At 40.4% G+C, this 15,002-nt stretch overlaps 1 protein-coding gene across 1 annotated transcript in view; it reads right to left on the reverse strand.

The window, feature by feature from the left end:
* Nucleotides 1-342: 342 nt before the first annotated feature.
* FHOD3 (formin homology 2 domain containing 3) overlaps nt 343-15,002 on the reverse strand; it is a 707,140-nt gene continuing 692,480 nt past the window's right edge. Inside the window, 3 exon segments of the mRNA XM_072599353.1 lie at nt 343-998; nt 9,241-9,405; nt 12,551-12,722. Coding sequence (XP_072455454.1) covers nt 916-998; nt 9,241-9,405; nt 12,551-12,722 — 420 coding nt within the window. The 3' untranslated portion in view covers nt 343-915.

The raw sequence follows: 15,002 nt of genomic DNA on the forward strand, positions 1-15,002 counted from the left end.
GGCTGGAGGGAGCTCAGTGGAGTGGGACAGATCACTGTAATCACTATGGTGTCCAGCAAGGTGGCACAGAAGATACTCTCAATGCTAATGTTCATCATGATAAGAACCTGAAAATTCTTCCTGCTTTATGAAATCAGGAGTATTAACAACTCATCTCAGGGCTACTTTCTTCATTTGCTTATCTTTTTTCCCCTGCCATGGACCACCCCAAAGCAAACATAAAAGGCCTTTGAAGTCTCCCTGTTCATTGCAACGGTCTTTGTTTCTGACCAAGACTCCAAAGGAGGATTACAGACTAGACGAATATTAAGGACTTTATCCAGGTGAAGGAAACCAATAATCTCACTGAACTCTATTTATTTAATATTTGAATGTGGCGTGCATTTCTGAATCTGCATGAACATTTACAACATCTAGAATTCCCGAAGCAGACATCTGGGCTTTCTCTGGTGTGCAGCTTTTCACTTCTGATCCAGATATGTTGGTGTTGTATAGACCCTGTCTTACGTGAGTACACAACACATCATGGGAGTGATAACAGAAGACATTTACATCTGAGAGGCCTGCTGCCTACACTGAAAAGATGTCACATGTCAGAGTTATTGAATCAAATCACAGAGAAAACCAACATGGTAAAGAGGTGAGGCAAAGGAGACGTGTGGTACCCATGCTCATCTATACTGAGAGAACAAGCTGTGTGAAGTTGCCTAGAAATACAGACACTCCTTTTCATAACTGTCTGGTTGATTTTTGTGGGGCACGGTGATGCCCCCTTTTATCCCAGCTATACATTTTGTAACAATTAAACCACATGAGCCACTATGTTGTGCACCCACAGACCCGGGGAGGTGCCACGTGGAAGAGTTTATCTTGATCTTAGGGAGGAGAGAGTTCTTGTTATCACCTCTGCCGACGTCACAGCTGCATTTCAGAAGTGCTGACGAGGCCTAGTGCTCTGGCTTCTTCTGGGGTTAGTCCACTCTTCAGAGTTCTTCTTACTACAGTGCCATGGAAACCCCAGGCATGGGAAGACAACAACAACAAAAAACCAGGTGATTAAAAATACAATCCCAGGTTAGTTGGTAGACCATATTGCTTTCTAAGCAGATTACAAAGACAGACTATAATGCCCATGGGTTTGAATAATCTTTTAACCTTTTCAGAAAATCATCTTGCTCCTTCCCCCTGCCTGCCACCCCATACTTTGCTCCTACAGAAATGCCTTTGACCAGCAGGGTTAGAAATGGATATGGGTGTCTGTCTATATGGCCCATGGCAGAAACCATTACAGACACACTATTGTGTTTTGTAATTGACATTGAAATTCTGCCACTAGAAAGACAGTTACTCTTCTTAGCTGTTCACAGTTATAGATTCTCTCTTTTTTTTTTTAAATCCAGTGTAACAGGCAACAACCTCCAGACTCAGAGTAGGGCAGAGAGAGGATGGAAAACAAGGGAGTATTGACTTAACCTGTTTTCTTCTGTTGTCTTTCCTTCTATCCACTCCATGAAGAAGACATTCAGCCTAGAGTGATATCCCTGAAGATAGGACATCTCTCTTGTAAGATGTCCAACCCCAATTAAGGCAAGGGAATAAGCATTTATATAATACCTACTTTGTGCCAGGCACTGTGCTAAGTGCTTTTTAAAAAGTTTCATTTGATCCTCACAACAGCCCTATGAGGTAGGTGTTGTTATTCCCATTTTACAGTTGAGGAAACTGAGGCAAACAGAGGTTAAGTCACTTGCCCAGGGTAACACAGATAGGGAGTGTATGAGGTTATATTTGAATTCAGGTCTTCCTAACTCCGGGCCTAGCACTTCATCTACTGTGTCACCTAGTTGCCTCAGTTAATTAACTAACAAGATACACTACCTGCTGGTACATTTATCAGATGAAAATGCCTCTTAGACTGAATTTAGAATCAAAGAATCAACCAAAGGTATAAACTAGATGGGAACAATTTCTAAATACTTTTATTGAATCTACCAATCAAAAGCATACACTAAGTAAGTAAGGACAACCTAATTAATCTGATGGTGAAATGTACTGGGATTGGTTGAAAGAATGAGATACACTTCTGGACTTATGTATACTAGAGAAGAAGATTCTATCAAAAGGATTCCAGCAACTGCTTCCAGAATCAAGCTTTGGGAGCTCTTTGAGAAAGGAAATCTCTTTTGCCTCCACCTATGCAAAACAAGGTGGGAAGTGGGGTTGCAGTAAGCACAGAGGAAGCAGCATACTTTCCCTTTGCCCTGCCCCACCCCCCTTCTGTGACCATGCCAAATAATACATCTAGCCAGGAGGACAAATTAGGCATACTGAGGAAAAGGCAGCTTTGGAGACAGTCACCTCTTCAGCTCTAGGATTCTCCACTCCAACCCTTGGAACCTAAGAGAAAGCTGTATCTGTAAGAACTTTATGGACACCCCAAAAAAGGATAAAAGAACTTCTAAAAGCCAGGAATTGTGAGTTATGTTTGCTCGTGTGTTCTCTAAACTTTCTACTAGTCTCTGCATGTATTCATGTGAGAGTAGATCACAGCTTTTTAAGGGGGATATTTTGTAAATATTCCTAACTAAAAGCTATTCATCTCTTGCTGGCTAACTGATATCAACTGGATAATTAATGGAGAGCACACTAGCTGTGTAACTCAGTGAGTTACAATATTAGAAAAAACAACCAGACTTCAGGATTATCCCTGTAACCTGGCGGAGGGGGGGGGGGCGAAGGGGGGGAACGACGACTGGAAATGCTCATCCTTCCTTTGGGAACCTGACTAACCAGTATGAGTCTGAGTTGTAGAGCGCATCCTCAGGTACATGTTAGACAACACTTTATACCCAGTTTCCCATCAGTGCTGGGTGAGCACACAGAATAAATGTAAGAGCATCAAGGAAATAACTTGTTCAGACATCAGGAAGGCTTTGAGCCAGAAAATGGTCTGAAGAGCATTTAAATCACTCCTTCCAAAAGTCCAGGAGGGAAAACTCTTATGTAGTTCTTGTAACGTAAATGTAGATTATGTAATTAATTCAGTTTTGAATGACTATAGTAAATGTTACTAATACAACCTGTAGTTTATATACGCTATGCTTAGAAGCATCTGGCTACAAATTGGAAGATTACTGTGTATTAATTGTTTAAAGGTACAGATGTAAATAACATCCCTTGGTAATAATGTGTTTTTTCAGACGGGCTCAGTGGGCTACAAATACCCAAAACTATCAGGAACAGAGAATTCAGTATGCTCAGGCTTTTCTTTAAGGGCCCTGGAAGAGTGGTCATTTTCCTTTAGATCCCTGTGTGCCTCCCTCTTTCCTTTAAGCTTAGATGTTTTAAGAATGTTCATGTCTTAGCTTAACCATGCTTATGACTTGTGTCATGTGGTAATCACTCAAAAAGAAAAGGAACTGATAAGTTATTTCCAACTGTAGTGTTTATGACTAATAGTAGCTTCCTGTATTTGTCCCTCTTGAAGTTATCTGATAATGAATTTTCTGAAACAGTATGGATCCTTGTTTTTGTTGTTCAGTCCTGTGCAACTCTTCTTGACCCCATTTGGGGTTTTCTTGATAAAGATACTGGGGCAGTTTGCCATTTTCTTCTCTAGCTCATCTTACAAGTGAGGAAACTGAGGCAAACAGTGACTTGCCAAGGGTCACACAGTAAGTGTCTGAGGCCAGATGTGGAAGATGAGTTTTCCTAATTCCAAGTCTAGTGCTCTATGGATTGCGCCACCTATCAGCCCCATAAGAAACTCCTTTGGCAGATATCATCAGTCACAGCCTGTGGGGGAGCTATGTCGGGGAGGACCATGCTTACCTGACCCCTCACGCTAAATGATGGCCCTGAAACTCAGGCATTTTCCATCTGTGCTTTAGACTCCTAGAAGCTATAACAATCTCTTCTTCTTTCTTTGCCGTTAAACTCTAGATGTATGTCTAACTTGACTAGACATAATATTTTGGCTCTTAAAGGTCTTGTCTCAAGGCAGATTACATTTAATTGAGTAATGGAATGCATTCTATGCATTGGCAATAAAAGGAAAACTTTCTAATGACCTTTTATGTTCTTTAAGCAATCCTTAAAGCATTTGTTGAAGAAATAGACTTTAATAGGTTAGAATAGGATAAAAATACCTCCTCGTTCTTAACGAGAAAGGCCTGCCGAGATCTCATAACTAAGACACAAAATACTGCCTTAAGAAGGTCAGGAGGGCATAACTTACTGTACTGTAAGGCATCTTAAATTTAATTAAATTTAGCTATCTCAGTAGAAGGTAGAATACAGATGTCCATGAATGGTAATCTTAGTTCATTTAATGGAAAAATGCCTGGTCAAATAAGTAGAGAAGTAAACTTCACAGATCTAAGGGCATTTTTGAATGCTCGCTACACTCTGGGCACACATTGAGAAAATGTTTGGCACTTGGGTTCACATGGTGTTTAAGCATCATCGTGACAGCAATGTTCTGTTTATTTAAATAAATGGAAAAAAATATCTGACTACAACATGGTTTCTTTTAATAGTATAATTTCCTAAGCCTTACCAAAAATAGGGGCATGTGGGTCAGACTTGATTCGCTTGGGCAGGTTTAAATGGCAATCAGGACCAAAACCTCTCCAGTATCATTACCAAGAAAACCCAAAATGGGGTCACAGAGTAGGACACGACTGAACAGCAACATTTTCTAGGTATTTTATCCACATAATCTCCCTAAGAAGCTGATGGCTTTACCCCTCCAATATTCCTCCATGCTTACACTTAATCCCAGTCCTCATACTTGTACAACTATTCAATTTCAATCCTATATTTGACACACAGACCTTACTATCCACTCATGTCCTGGCCAATTATTTTATCCCATCAATTGTATGTTCATGCTATGGTCAATACTGTGTGACTTCAATTGTCTGATTGGCTTTTAACATACATTTGAGAAAGGGAACTGGAGTATGGTATCACTGCTTGTTCAGGCCCCAGCACATCTGAATGCAAGCTATTCTGTGCTCAGAAAATTCTCTTGCTACTGCTGAAAATGAAAAAGTAAAAGTCTACACCAGAAGCACAGCCTTTTTTTCCTTTGTCTATAACGTAACTAGTATGGATGGATTTACTGCTTTGTGTAACCTTGACCTACAAAGGAATAAAATACATTGTTTTGGAGAAAGAAGTAAGTGGAAAGTGCTGAAGTTAAACTCCGGAGATCAGTATCAAGAGTTTTCTTAATGGGATTTGTGGGGAGATTCCTGGATAGCATCAAATACTACTGGAAAGAAAGGGTGGTGGTAACTGAAATGTGTTGGGAGACTGGTAGGCCCAAGGGGGCAGGAAAGTGAAAGAAAGATATTGCCCAGTGAGGACCTTCTGCTTTCTCTAAAGGATTTCTCAGACTCCATCATTCTCTCCCTTTAGGAAATTCTACTCTTCACATGTCACTGTTGCATTCCTCAATGCTATATGAAAGGCGAAAGTCAAAGGCATGCCGGCTCAAATATATTTTGCTTATGTGAAATAAATGTAAAAGAGAGGCCATATGGCCTCCAGGCTTTTTTAAAGGAAATTCAATAAAGAATAGCGATTAATGGAGTGACAGAAGGTATCACTGTATAAATCACTGTAGAAAAAGAACTGGCTCTCAAGACAGGGCTTTCAGGTTCAAATCCTCCCTCTGCCACTTACTGCCCATGTGACCTTGGACAAATCACTTCATCCACTTCAACCTCACTTTCTTCATTAATAAAATGAGAGTCAGACTCAAGGGCCTCTGACGTCCTCTTTCAACTTCAGGTTCTATGATCCTCTGAATTGAGATGTCAGACATTCTCAAATAGCAATGCTGGAGGTCACCTAACCCATTTCACAGATATGGAAACTGAGGCCCTGATATGTGATGTGACTGACATTGGTTGTAAGGGTCTGCTGGTTATGTAACAAGCCAATCAGAGAGCAGAGATTGGAGTTTGGCCAGGAGCAAATATAACTGAGTAAGATCAATCAGAAACTAACTGGACTGGACTAACTGGAAAAAAAAATCAACCGTTGGAAAAAAAGAGGATTTATTATAGTGATTTGGATGCCCTTCTATGTCTCTAAATTGAACAAGTTTTTGACTTTTCAACAGGATGTCTGGCACTGTGTAGGTAGAGCCATAAGCTTCAAATCCAAAAGCAGACATTTAATTATCTTTGCAGCCTTCAAATTGTTTTCATATCATAAATTCCTGGGTTACTGGAAGGATACTGTTCAGTTTCTTGGAAATGGTGTGAATACTTCTTGTTAAAGCGTTAAATGATTCTCTCTTCCAGCCAAATGAGTTTATAGCAAGACTGTTTGTGTCATTCATTATCTACTTCATTATCCATTTACCTCAGTGCCACTGTTCAGCAACTAAAGGTAATGAACTGAAGCCTGAGGCCCTGAACTATGGAACTTTACATTCATTTTTCAGTAGTTTTCGATTCACTGAAACATCATGTTGAGACTTTGAAAGGCTGGAATTTATCAATCACATATTACAAAGGAAATTGGGGTCAACCTAAACTTTTACTGGGTCCTGAGTTTTTCTTGGTTTCCACTACACTCAAATTAAAACCAGCTCTATGGAAATAAACAGTTTCGCTGAGTGAAATGTGCTTGGTCAGATGAAACAATAGATGACTCTTTCGTGCAAGTATGGAAGAAAACTGATAAAACAGAGAATTGTCTTAGGGAAAGGCAAACCACAGGCATGTGGGAACTAGATCATGGAATCTTAAGAGCCGGAAGGGGCCATCTGGTCCAACCTCCCACCCAGTGCAGAAAACTCCCATGCGCTAACATAGGATCTCTTTGAGCACAGAACAAAAGAGAATTTAGAGAGTTAGGTCATGCTTTTCTTAAATGGATCATATCTTTATTAAAAGACCAAGTAAGAAAACCAAACCTTATAAATAATGCTTACTGGTACGTTTTTATGATACCCATTCAAAGTGATATCTAAAGAACCAAAACTTCTGATGGCTCACTAGGAACTCTACGGCAGATATTACTTGTGACTGTAAGTCCAAGAAGGCATTACTTCAGGCCACAACATGCCAATGAATTGATTATGGCTCTATTTTTCCTAAATAGCATTTAGTGCCATGAAATGGTTATTGCAACTTTCAGCATGCGTAATGATAAATTAAAAAATATCTTCAACAAGGACAATTTTGATATGGAAAGGGTTGATTCTACTGGAAAAAATGAATAAAGCCCTCTCTCCCAAAACTATCCCATATTCATCTTATACATGTTCTATATACTTATGGAGTACACACACACACACACACACACACACACACACACACACACACATGCAGATTCTCTGTGCTGTTCCCCTTTTGAATTTGTCTCCCTAGGCCTAGCACACAGTAGGTGCTTAATAAATCTTTGTTGAAGGACTGATAGACTAGACCTAGCTGACTCAGTCTCATGCTGCCTTAGTTTTAGGAAGCCATTCTGGTCTTGTGGCTCTTTTCTGAACAAGGGCTAACATCTGTCTTTTCTTCCATATGTTAAGTCTAGGCTCTTCGTTCTTTTCTCTGTGCCAAGCAGTCACTTATCTCTGTCTCTTCCCTAGACTTCACTCTGTATCAGAAACTGGTGATTCCTAGATGAGATAGTAGGGAACTGGCCATGATGTCTTCATTGCTTGGGGATCAGTAAATAGAGAAGAATGAGTGGGTACAATCTAATGCCTTTGACAAAGTCCCATACCAAAGGCTATATACAATTTTGAGTCATAGTGGGTTTAGGGATTGAGCAAAATAGTTTTGTCTAAGATAATGAAGAATCCTAGGGAAAAGAAAGGACAGAGATAATTATCATAATAGCTAACATTCAGACAATGCTTTATAGTTTTCAGAGCATTTTGCATATGATATCTCATCTGAACCCTACAACAACTCTGAGAAGTGGGTGCTGTCTTTATACCCATTTTGAGGAAACTGAGGCCTGGTGAGGTGATGTGACTTCCCTAGTGTCACACAGTGAGTACCTGAGGCAGGATTCAAACTCAGATCCTGCAGAATCCAGGACTATCTCCATTATGCCACCTAAGGATAAATCAGTACTTCTCTAGATGGAAAAGTATAAAGATCTGTCTTCCTTATGGACTGCTACTTGAATTAGTATTATTAGTTGTTGCCCAGTCATTTTCTGTCAGGTTCAGCTGTTCATTTGGGGTTTTCTTGGCAGATATACTGCCAAGTGGTTTGCCATTTCCTTCTCCAGGTCATTTAACATATGAGGAAATTGAGGCAAACAGGGTAAAGTGACTTGTCCAGGGTCACATAGCTAGTAAGTGTCTGATGCCAGATTTGAACTCAGAAAGATGAGTCTTCCTGTCTCCAGACCAAGTGCTCTATCCATGGTGCCCTACTAATTAATATCTTTATAAATTATCTGTGAGAGGGAGCACACAGCAATATCTCCAAGTACAGTGATAACACTAAACAGTTCTGGGGAGTAAAGAGATGCTGGATCTGGAATTGAGAGAAACTAGGGCTTAAAGAATACACCACCTTTCACAACCTGAGCATAAGCTGTCCTTGGCCCACACCTCTGATCTCCAGTGCTGTGTATAGAATTGAGAGCTAGAATGGGTTTTAAAGAACATCTAGTCCTACCACTCCCTCATCCTTTTACACATGTGGAAACTGAGGGCCAGAGAGTTGAAGGAACTTGTTTAAGGTCACATGCATAATACTCAACAGAGCAGAGGCTGAAAGTGAGGGACTCTGATTTCAACTCCATTGTTTATTCACTACATCATACTGTCCTGGCTAAGGATGCCTGTGGCCTTCCTTGACTAAAAGTTTGAGCCAAAGCAGGCTTAGGAAAATAGCTTCAGGCTGTAGCCCCTGGATTGTATCTTCTTCTGGCAGAGCTCCTGGGGAATCCCGAGGGGATTTGAATTCTGCAATACTGAACAGATTTCTAGGACCACTGGAAGTCCTCAGAGTTCTAAGAGGGACCTTTTGTTGCAGACTGACTCCACCGGGGTCGATGCATGACATATCTCTTCTGTCTTGAGCTATGGCCCCAGAGCTCTTTACAGCATGACGCTACCACAGGCCAAAGACATGGAGCTCATGTATACACTGCCCCTGCCCTGGTCCCTCTCATTCCTCTCTGCAGACTGGACGGGGGAGGTCGGCTTCTTGGAAGACGTGCTCTGTTCTGCGACCACTCCCCTAAGGGACTTACATGATTTTCTATTTGCCCGTGATCGTTTCCTTTCTCTTGGCACCACTCGTTGACTGGGCACTTGGGTGGCCGATTTGACGATGCGATCCATGATCTCATCCGCTGCATCATCCGTAACATTGGGTGAGTCATCAATGCCAGCGTGCCATGTGCTGCTAGCAGAGCCTAGACAGAAAGAACCCCAAAAGACACGAGGTTGTGAAAAAGAAAAGAAATAACAAGACAAAGTGAACTTTTCATCTAGAAGCTGTATGAAAACTAGGTATCCTCCTGAGAATTATCCTAATAAAAGTCCAACTGAGAGGTTAATACACTCAATTCTCAAATAGTTGCATTTGTATTCACTATTTCAAATGACATCAGAATACTCTGAGCACCTTCCAGCTAACGTTGAGCTTTAAAGATGAGGGACCAGGTCTGGCATTTCTTTGATAACCATCTTGAAAGGGTGCTGGGTCTAGAGTCTAAAAGAACTTGTATTCAAATGTAGTCTCAGATTCTTACTAGCCACGTGACCCTGGGCAAGTCACTTAACTTCCTTTTGCCTCAGTTTCCCCTCTGAAAATGAAGATAAGAGCACCTTCCTCCCAATGCCTGTATTACATAAACATTAGCTATTATTATTATCTCAGTGCCAAGGTTAGAACTATGTACATCGTACATGTTAATTAAATATTCATTACATGCATGAATGAATCCTATGAGACATATAAAGTTGGTGTCATTATCCTATAACATCGACAAGGAAGCTGGAGCTCAGGTAAATCATATGCCTAAGGTCACAGAACTAGTTGAAATGAGGCTTTGGGACTAACAGTTCCATGAACTTTTTACTAGACTTCAGTTGCCTCTCTGGATTGGTTTTCTAGTAGTGAATGATAAATGCGTAATTAATTCTTAGCCCTTTTAGCAAACTGTTCCTGTTATTCACTCAGTCTGACACTTCATGACCCCATTTGGGGTATTCTTAGCAAAGATACTGGAGTGGTTTACCCATTTCCTTCTCTGGTTAATTCTGCAAATGAGGAAACTAAGGCAAACAAGGTTAAGTGACTTGCCCAGGGTCATACAGCTAGTAAGTGTCTGAGGCCAGATCTGAACTCAGGAAGATGGGTGTCTACCTGACTCCAGGCTCCACACTCTATCTGTTGTGCTACCTAGCTGCTATATAGGTCAAAATAATACCAGAAAAACAGCATACACTTCTGAATAGGCAGATATTTAACTCTCAAGGGAGAAAAGATCTTCCCTGGAAATTGTGCCAACAGTGTATGTGGCCATTAGCTGATTATTCCTTCCTTATATTTACCATCATATGCCCACACTTAGACTCATACAGAGTCTCTCCCTGCCTTTTTGCCACAAAGCTGTGACAAGGAGCAAGGTGTAGGTTTAATGATTGGCCCTGTGCCATGAGGACATTTCATGAGCACCAGTTAAAAAACTGTTAACAGTGATGAATCCAGATGAGGAGATTAAAAAAAAAAAACAAAACTCAATACAGAGTTTTTTTTCCCCCAGAAAGTCACCTAATTAGGGCCATTCAGTGAGTACATGCAGGTTGTGTGCCATTATTGTTGCTTTAAAGACTAGAAGAGGTGGAACTAGACTGAGTCAAACCAAAATGTTAGTGATGAGGCCACCTTTCATATGAGCCAGGAATCAGACTGCTAAATCTAGACCTTTATTGACTATCCTCTGGGGAATCCTGTGGGAAGGCCCTTCAGTGGTTTTTCATTGGCTTTGTTCCCTGACCAGGCCTTTTGAAAGCTTGCCACTGTTACATTTCTTCCCCTCTTCCAATTACACAAGAAAATAAATTTTATGTACAAAAAGACATTACAAGATAATTATCCCCATTCCTCAGGCAGTCAAGGGCTAGGCTGCTGGGAACCCATCAAGGGAAGCTCTCTCCACATTGTCATTCCCTTTATTTAGTCCATGCGGATCTTCAGGGTTATAAGAATTCCATCAGCAATTCTTGAGGAACAAAATGTATGGCTTGCCTAGGAGGCCTGTGTTGAAGGGTGAGGACTGGTGGTTTAAAGCTGGCTGCTGGCTGCTTATTAGTGTAATCTCTCTCTGACCTAGACAGCCTAAAGATATTTCCTTTGCCACTGCCAGGAAGGCCTCTGTATTATGCTTTTCCAAACTCACTTAGGATTGAGTAGTTTTGTGAAATCACCTGTTTGCTTTCCCTCTCTCCATTCCATATGTAAATTTTTATGAAGGGAAGATATGCACATGTAAAAAGTTAAATAAATAACAGCACAAGAGATGTTACCAAATGGCATAACCAAAGGGTCAGACAAGTGGGACAGACAGTAAGTGAGAGGCAACATATAGGAGTGTGAATATAATGCTGGACTTGGAATTATTCACATCCCATCTCGGCAGCTATGTGAACAAGTCATATAACCTTTCTGAGACCCGATTTCCTCATCTGGAAAATGGACCTAATAATACTTGGTAAAAAGGGCTAGTATGAGGCTCAAATGAGATAATGCACATAAACCTTAGAGAGCTTCAAAAATGTCAGCCATTATTATCAGTGTTTTGAGTTCAGAGGAGGGAAAGATTGGTAGGTTGGGCTTATATGGAAAAGCCAAGCTGGACCTTTAAAGAGAGGCAGTTCACTAAAACAGGAACTCCCTGGTAAGTAAACTCCATCCCCCAATTTACTTGCCATTCACCAACAGATAGGAAGGAGGTTGGCACTGGCAGGAGGTGGTATGCCCTGAGGGAGCACGAACAATAGATGTAAAATCGAGAGCCAGATAATGGAGGCTGTTCTGTTTTGCTGAGCATTTCTTTCATGTCATACAATGGTAATGATACAAATGCATCTTCATCTATCTGTGAAAGTGATGCTTCCTCCTTTTCCACGGTCAGTTGACCATAACAGCAGGTACTATTTCAGTATAGAACTTTTTGTTTTTCAAGTTGTTTTATAGCTTGACTTTGAACAAGTCATTTATAATCTCTCTGAGTCCCAGTTTCCTCATCTTTAAAATGAGATTAGACACAAATGGCCTTTGAAGTTCTTTCCTCTGATGGGGGCCTTTAACCTTTTCTGTGTCACAGACCCCTTTGGCAGCCTGGGTGAAGCCAAGGGACTACTTGTCAGAGTAACGCTTGAGTGCACAAAATCAAATACACTGGATTACACAGAAAACCAATTATACTGAAGTAATGTTAAACCAAGTTCACAGACCCCAGGTCACGAACCCTAGATCTGTGACCTGAGAGTCAATCCCACTGAAGCTTGTATAATGAGGAGAGTACTATAAGGAAAGAAGTGGCCAATTACCTCTACTGGCTCGACTTCGTGTCCTCATGCCTAGCACCGAGGTGCCCTCTTCACCAGTGGAGGAGGTTTTCAGCACAGCCTTCATGTTCTCATGTTCAGCTGCATCTTCTGCATATTCCAGTCCCTGTGGTTGGCTCTGGGAGGGAGTGGAACTGTTGGAGAATTTTCCAGTCTGCAAAGAGGCAATCAGAGTCAAGATATGTGTCACCTTTCTGAAACAGCTGTTCAAGAGGGAAAAAGAAATTCACAGCTGAATTCCATTAAAAAAGAAAAAGCGAACAGAAGACGGCTGCCTCTGCAGATTCAGCTATTACTGCGGTTTACAGGGGTTGTCATCTGTTTGGAGATAATAATAATAATAGCATTTGCATAGTGCTTTTATGTTTACAAAATTCTCTACAAATACTATCTTATTTTGTGAAAATATCTGTGTGACAAATTCTGTTGTGTGAGAGAAGAGCTCTTGGGTCTTTTGTTTGCCACAAGAAGGAACTTGTTGGGGGACAGCATAGGGATTGGACCTGTGATTTCACTAGTATGGGAACTTCTGTAGAATAAACTCCATCCCCCATTGGAGGTTAGCACTCTCTCTTTAATTTAGAGAGTTGTTGAGAAGACCAACAAATCTATCAATTCTAGTCTTTCTTTCTTTCTTTGTTTTCTTTCTGTTTTTTTCTTTCTTTCTCCGTCCCTTCCTTTCTCCATCCATCCATCCATCTACGTATTTCTCTATCTATTTTTGTATGGCTAACCAGCCTTGCTGCTTCACAGTTACACTGACTCATGCTTCTTTGCAACCATTCTACCATCTTCCTGTATCTCTATTGTGTCTCCCTCAGGAAACCACTCATTCCTTGATGTCTTATATTTCTTTGTGCAGCTGCCTCCTATACAGGGGTTTGACCCAGTTCTCATAATAAAGCACACACATCGTGGATTGACTGACTCCAACTGACTACTTTAGGGGAAAAGGAAGGAGTACTAATTTTACAGAAACAATCTTGTGTGTGACATAGCTTGAGGTGACAGACTTCCTGTTAAGAAAAAAAAGAGTTATATTGTAGTGAAGGGTGGGGACAGGCTTGGATCTGTAATTTCAATGGTATAGGGAGTTCCAGGATAAAGAAACTCTTATTAGGGCAGGTCAACATCTTGTAGTTTGAGAGTACTGCCCGGTGTCACACAGCCAATATATGATAGAAGCAGGGTTTGAACTCGTTAGTAAAGGGTAAGTTTGGCAGATTAGGTCATAAGGATTTAGCATTCCTGAAAAGGGGATCCATTTTCTTGCCAAGAAGACCTTAAAAAAACTCTACAATAACATCTAATCATTTATGCGATCAACAGGATAGCATATAGTTGATTTGACTGGTCACTGTCTAAAATGAGCATGCATAGACTGACCACAAATGCACATAACTCTCTATATTATGATTGTTTGTGCCTGTGTCTCATCTCCTCTGGGGACAGGCACTACATCTCACTTAGACTTCCTATCTCCCCTGTGCTTAGCATACTGATCTTCATAGAATATAATAGGTACTTAATAAATATTTATTGAATAAATGAATGAAAACCCTATTGAGTTAGGTTACTGATTGATATGATAGTGAAAAAAATGAATTGCCTGCGAATAGCTGATTTTCTTATTTACTGGGTTTCTATGGTATCCAGGCAATCACTTTGTTCCTAGTTAGGATGTACATAGATAAGTGAGTGTGGCAGCACAGAGTGTAAATCCCTCATGTTGTTTTTGTCCTTCATGTTTGAAGAGGAGCACAAAGATATCATGATGTTAGCGTCAACGTATAGTGTGTAAATCCCTGCTACTGTGGAGGTGGAGGCTGTGTACTCAGTCAATCTGGTATATGAATTAATCCAGTATGATCAGTCTCTGAGCTGTGGAGGGAGACATTAAGCTTCCTAAGGAGGGAAACTGGCCCATGATGGAAACAGAACAGACCAAAGTTCTCATGTGGGGATATATATGTATATACATATATATGTATATATATACACATATATACACACACATATATACACACATATATGTATATATACACATACATATGTGTATGTGTGTATATATATTTTATATGTGTGTGTATGCATATATATATATATAAATATATATTTTTATGTATGGATAAATGAATAAAAGGAGTGAGCACTTCCAGGGATTCTGTTTTCAAGGTTCATCCTTTCATAGTAGAGAAGCATCATTAATATTAGCTCAAATTTTGGGGTCTAAGTTAGACATTAGGATGAGGTACTATACTATTCCCATACTACAAGGACTTAGGTAGTAGCTACACCTGAGATTATAACTTACATTGAATATCCAGTGAATATGGAAAAATTAAAGCATCTATGAGTTTCTAAATATCGGTGGTGAGGCACAGTGTTCCCTCCACCCAACATAGTGTAATCCTGGATTGTATGTACTAGTTCA

The sequence above is a fragment of the Notamacropus eugenii genome, chromosome 4, assembly GCF_028372415.1.
Source record: "Notamacropus eugenii isolate mMacEug1 chromosome 4, mMacEug1.pri_v2, whole genome shotgun sequence".
In the NCBI taxonomy this organism is placed as follows: Eukaryota; Metazoa; Chordata; class Mammalia; order Diprotodontia; family Macropodidae; genus Notamacropus; species Notamacropus eugenii.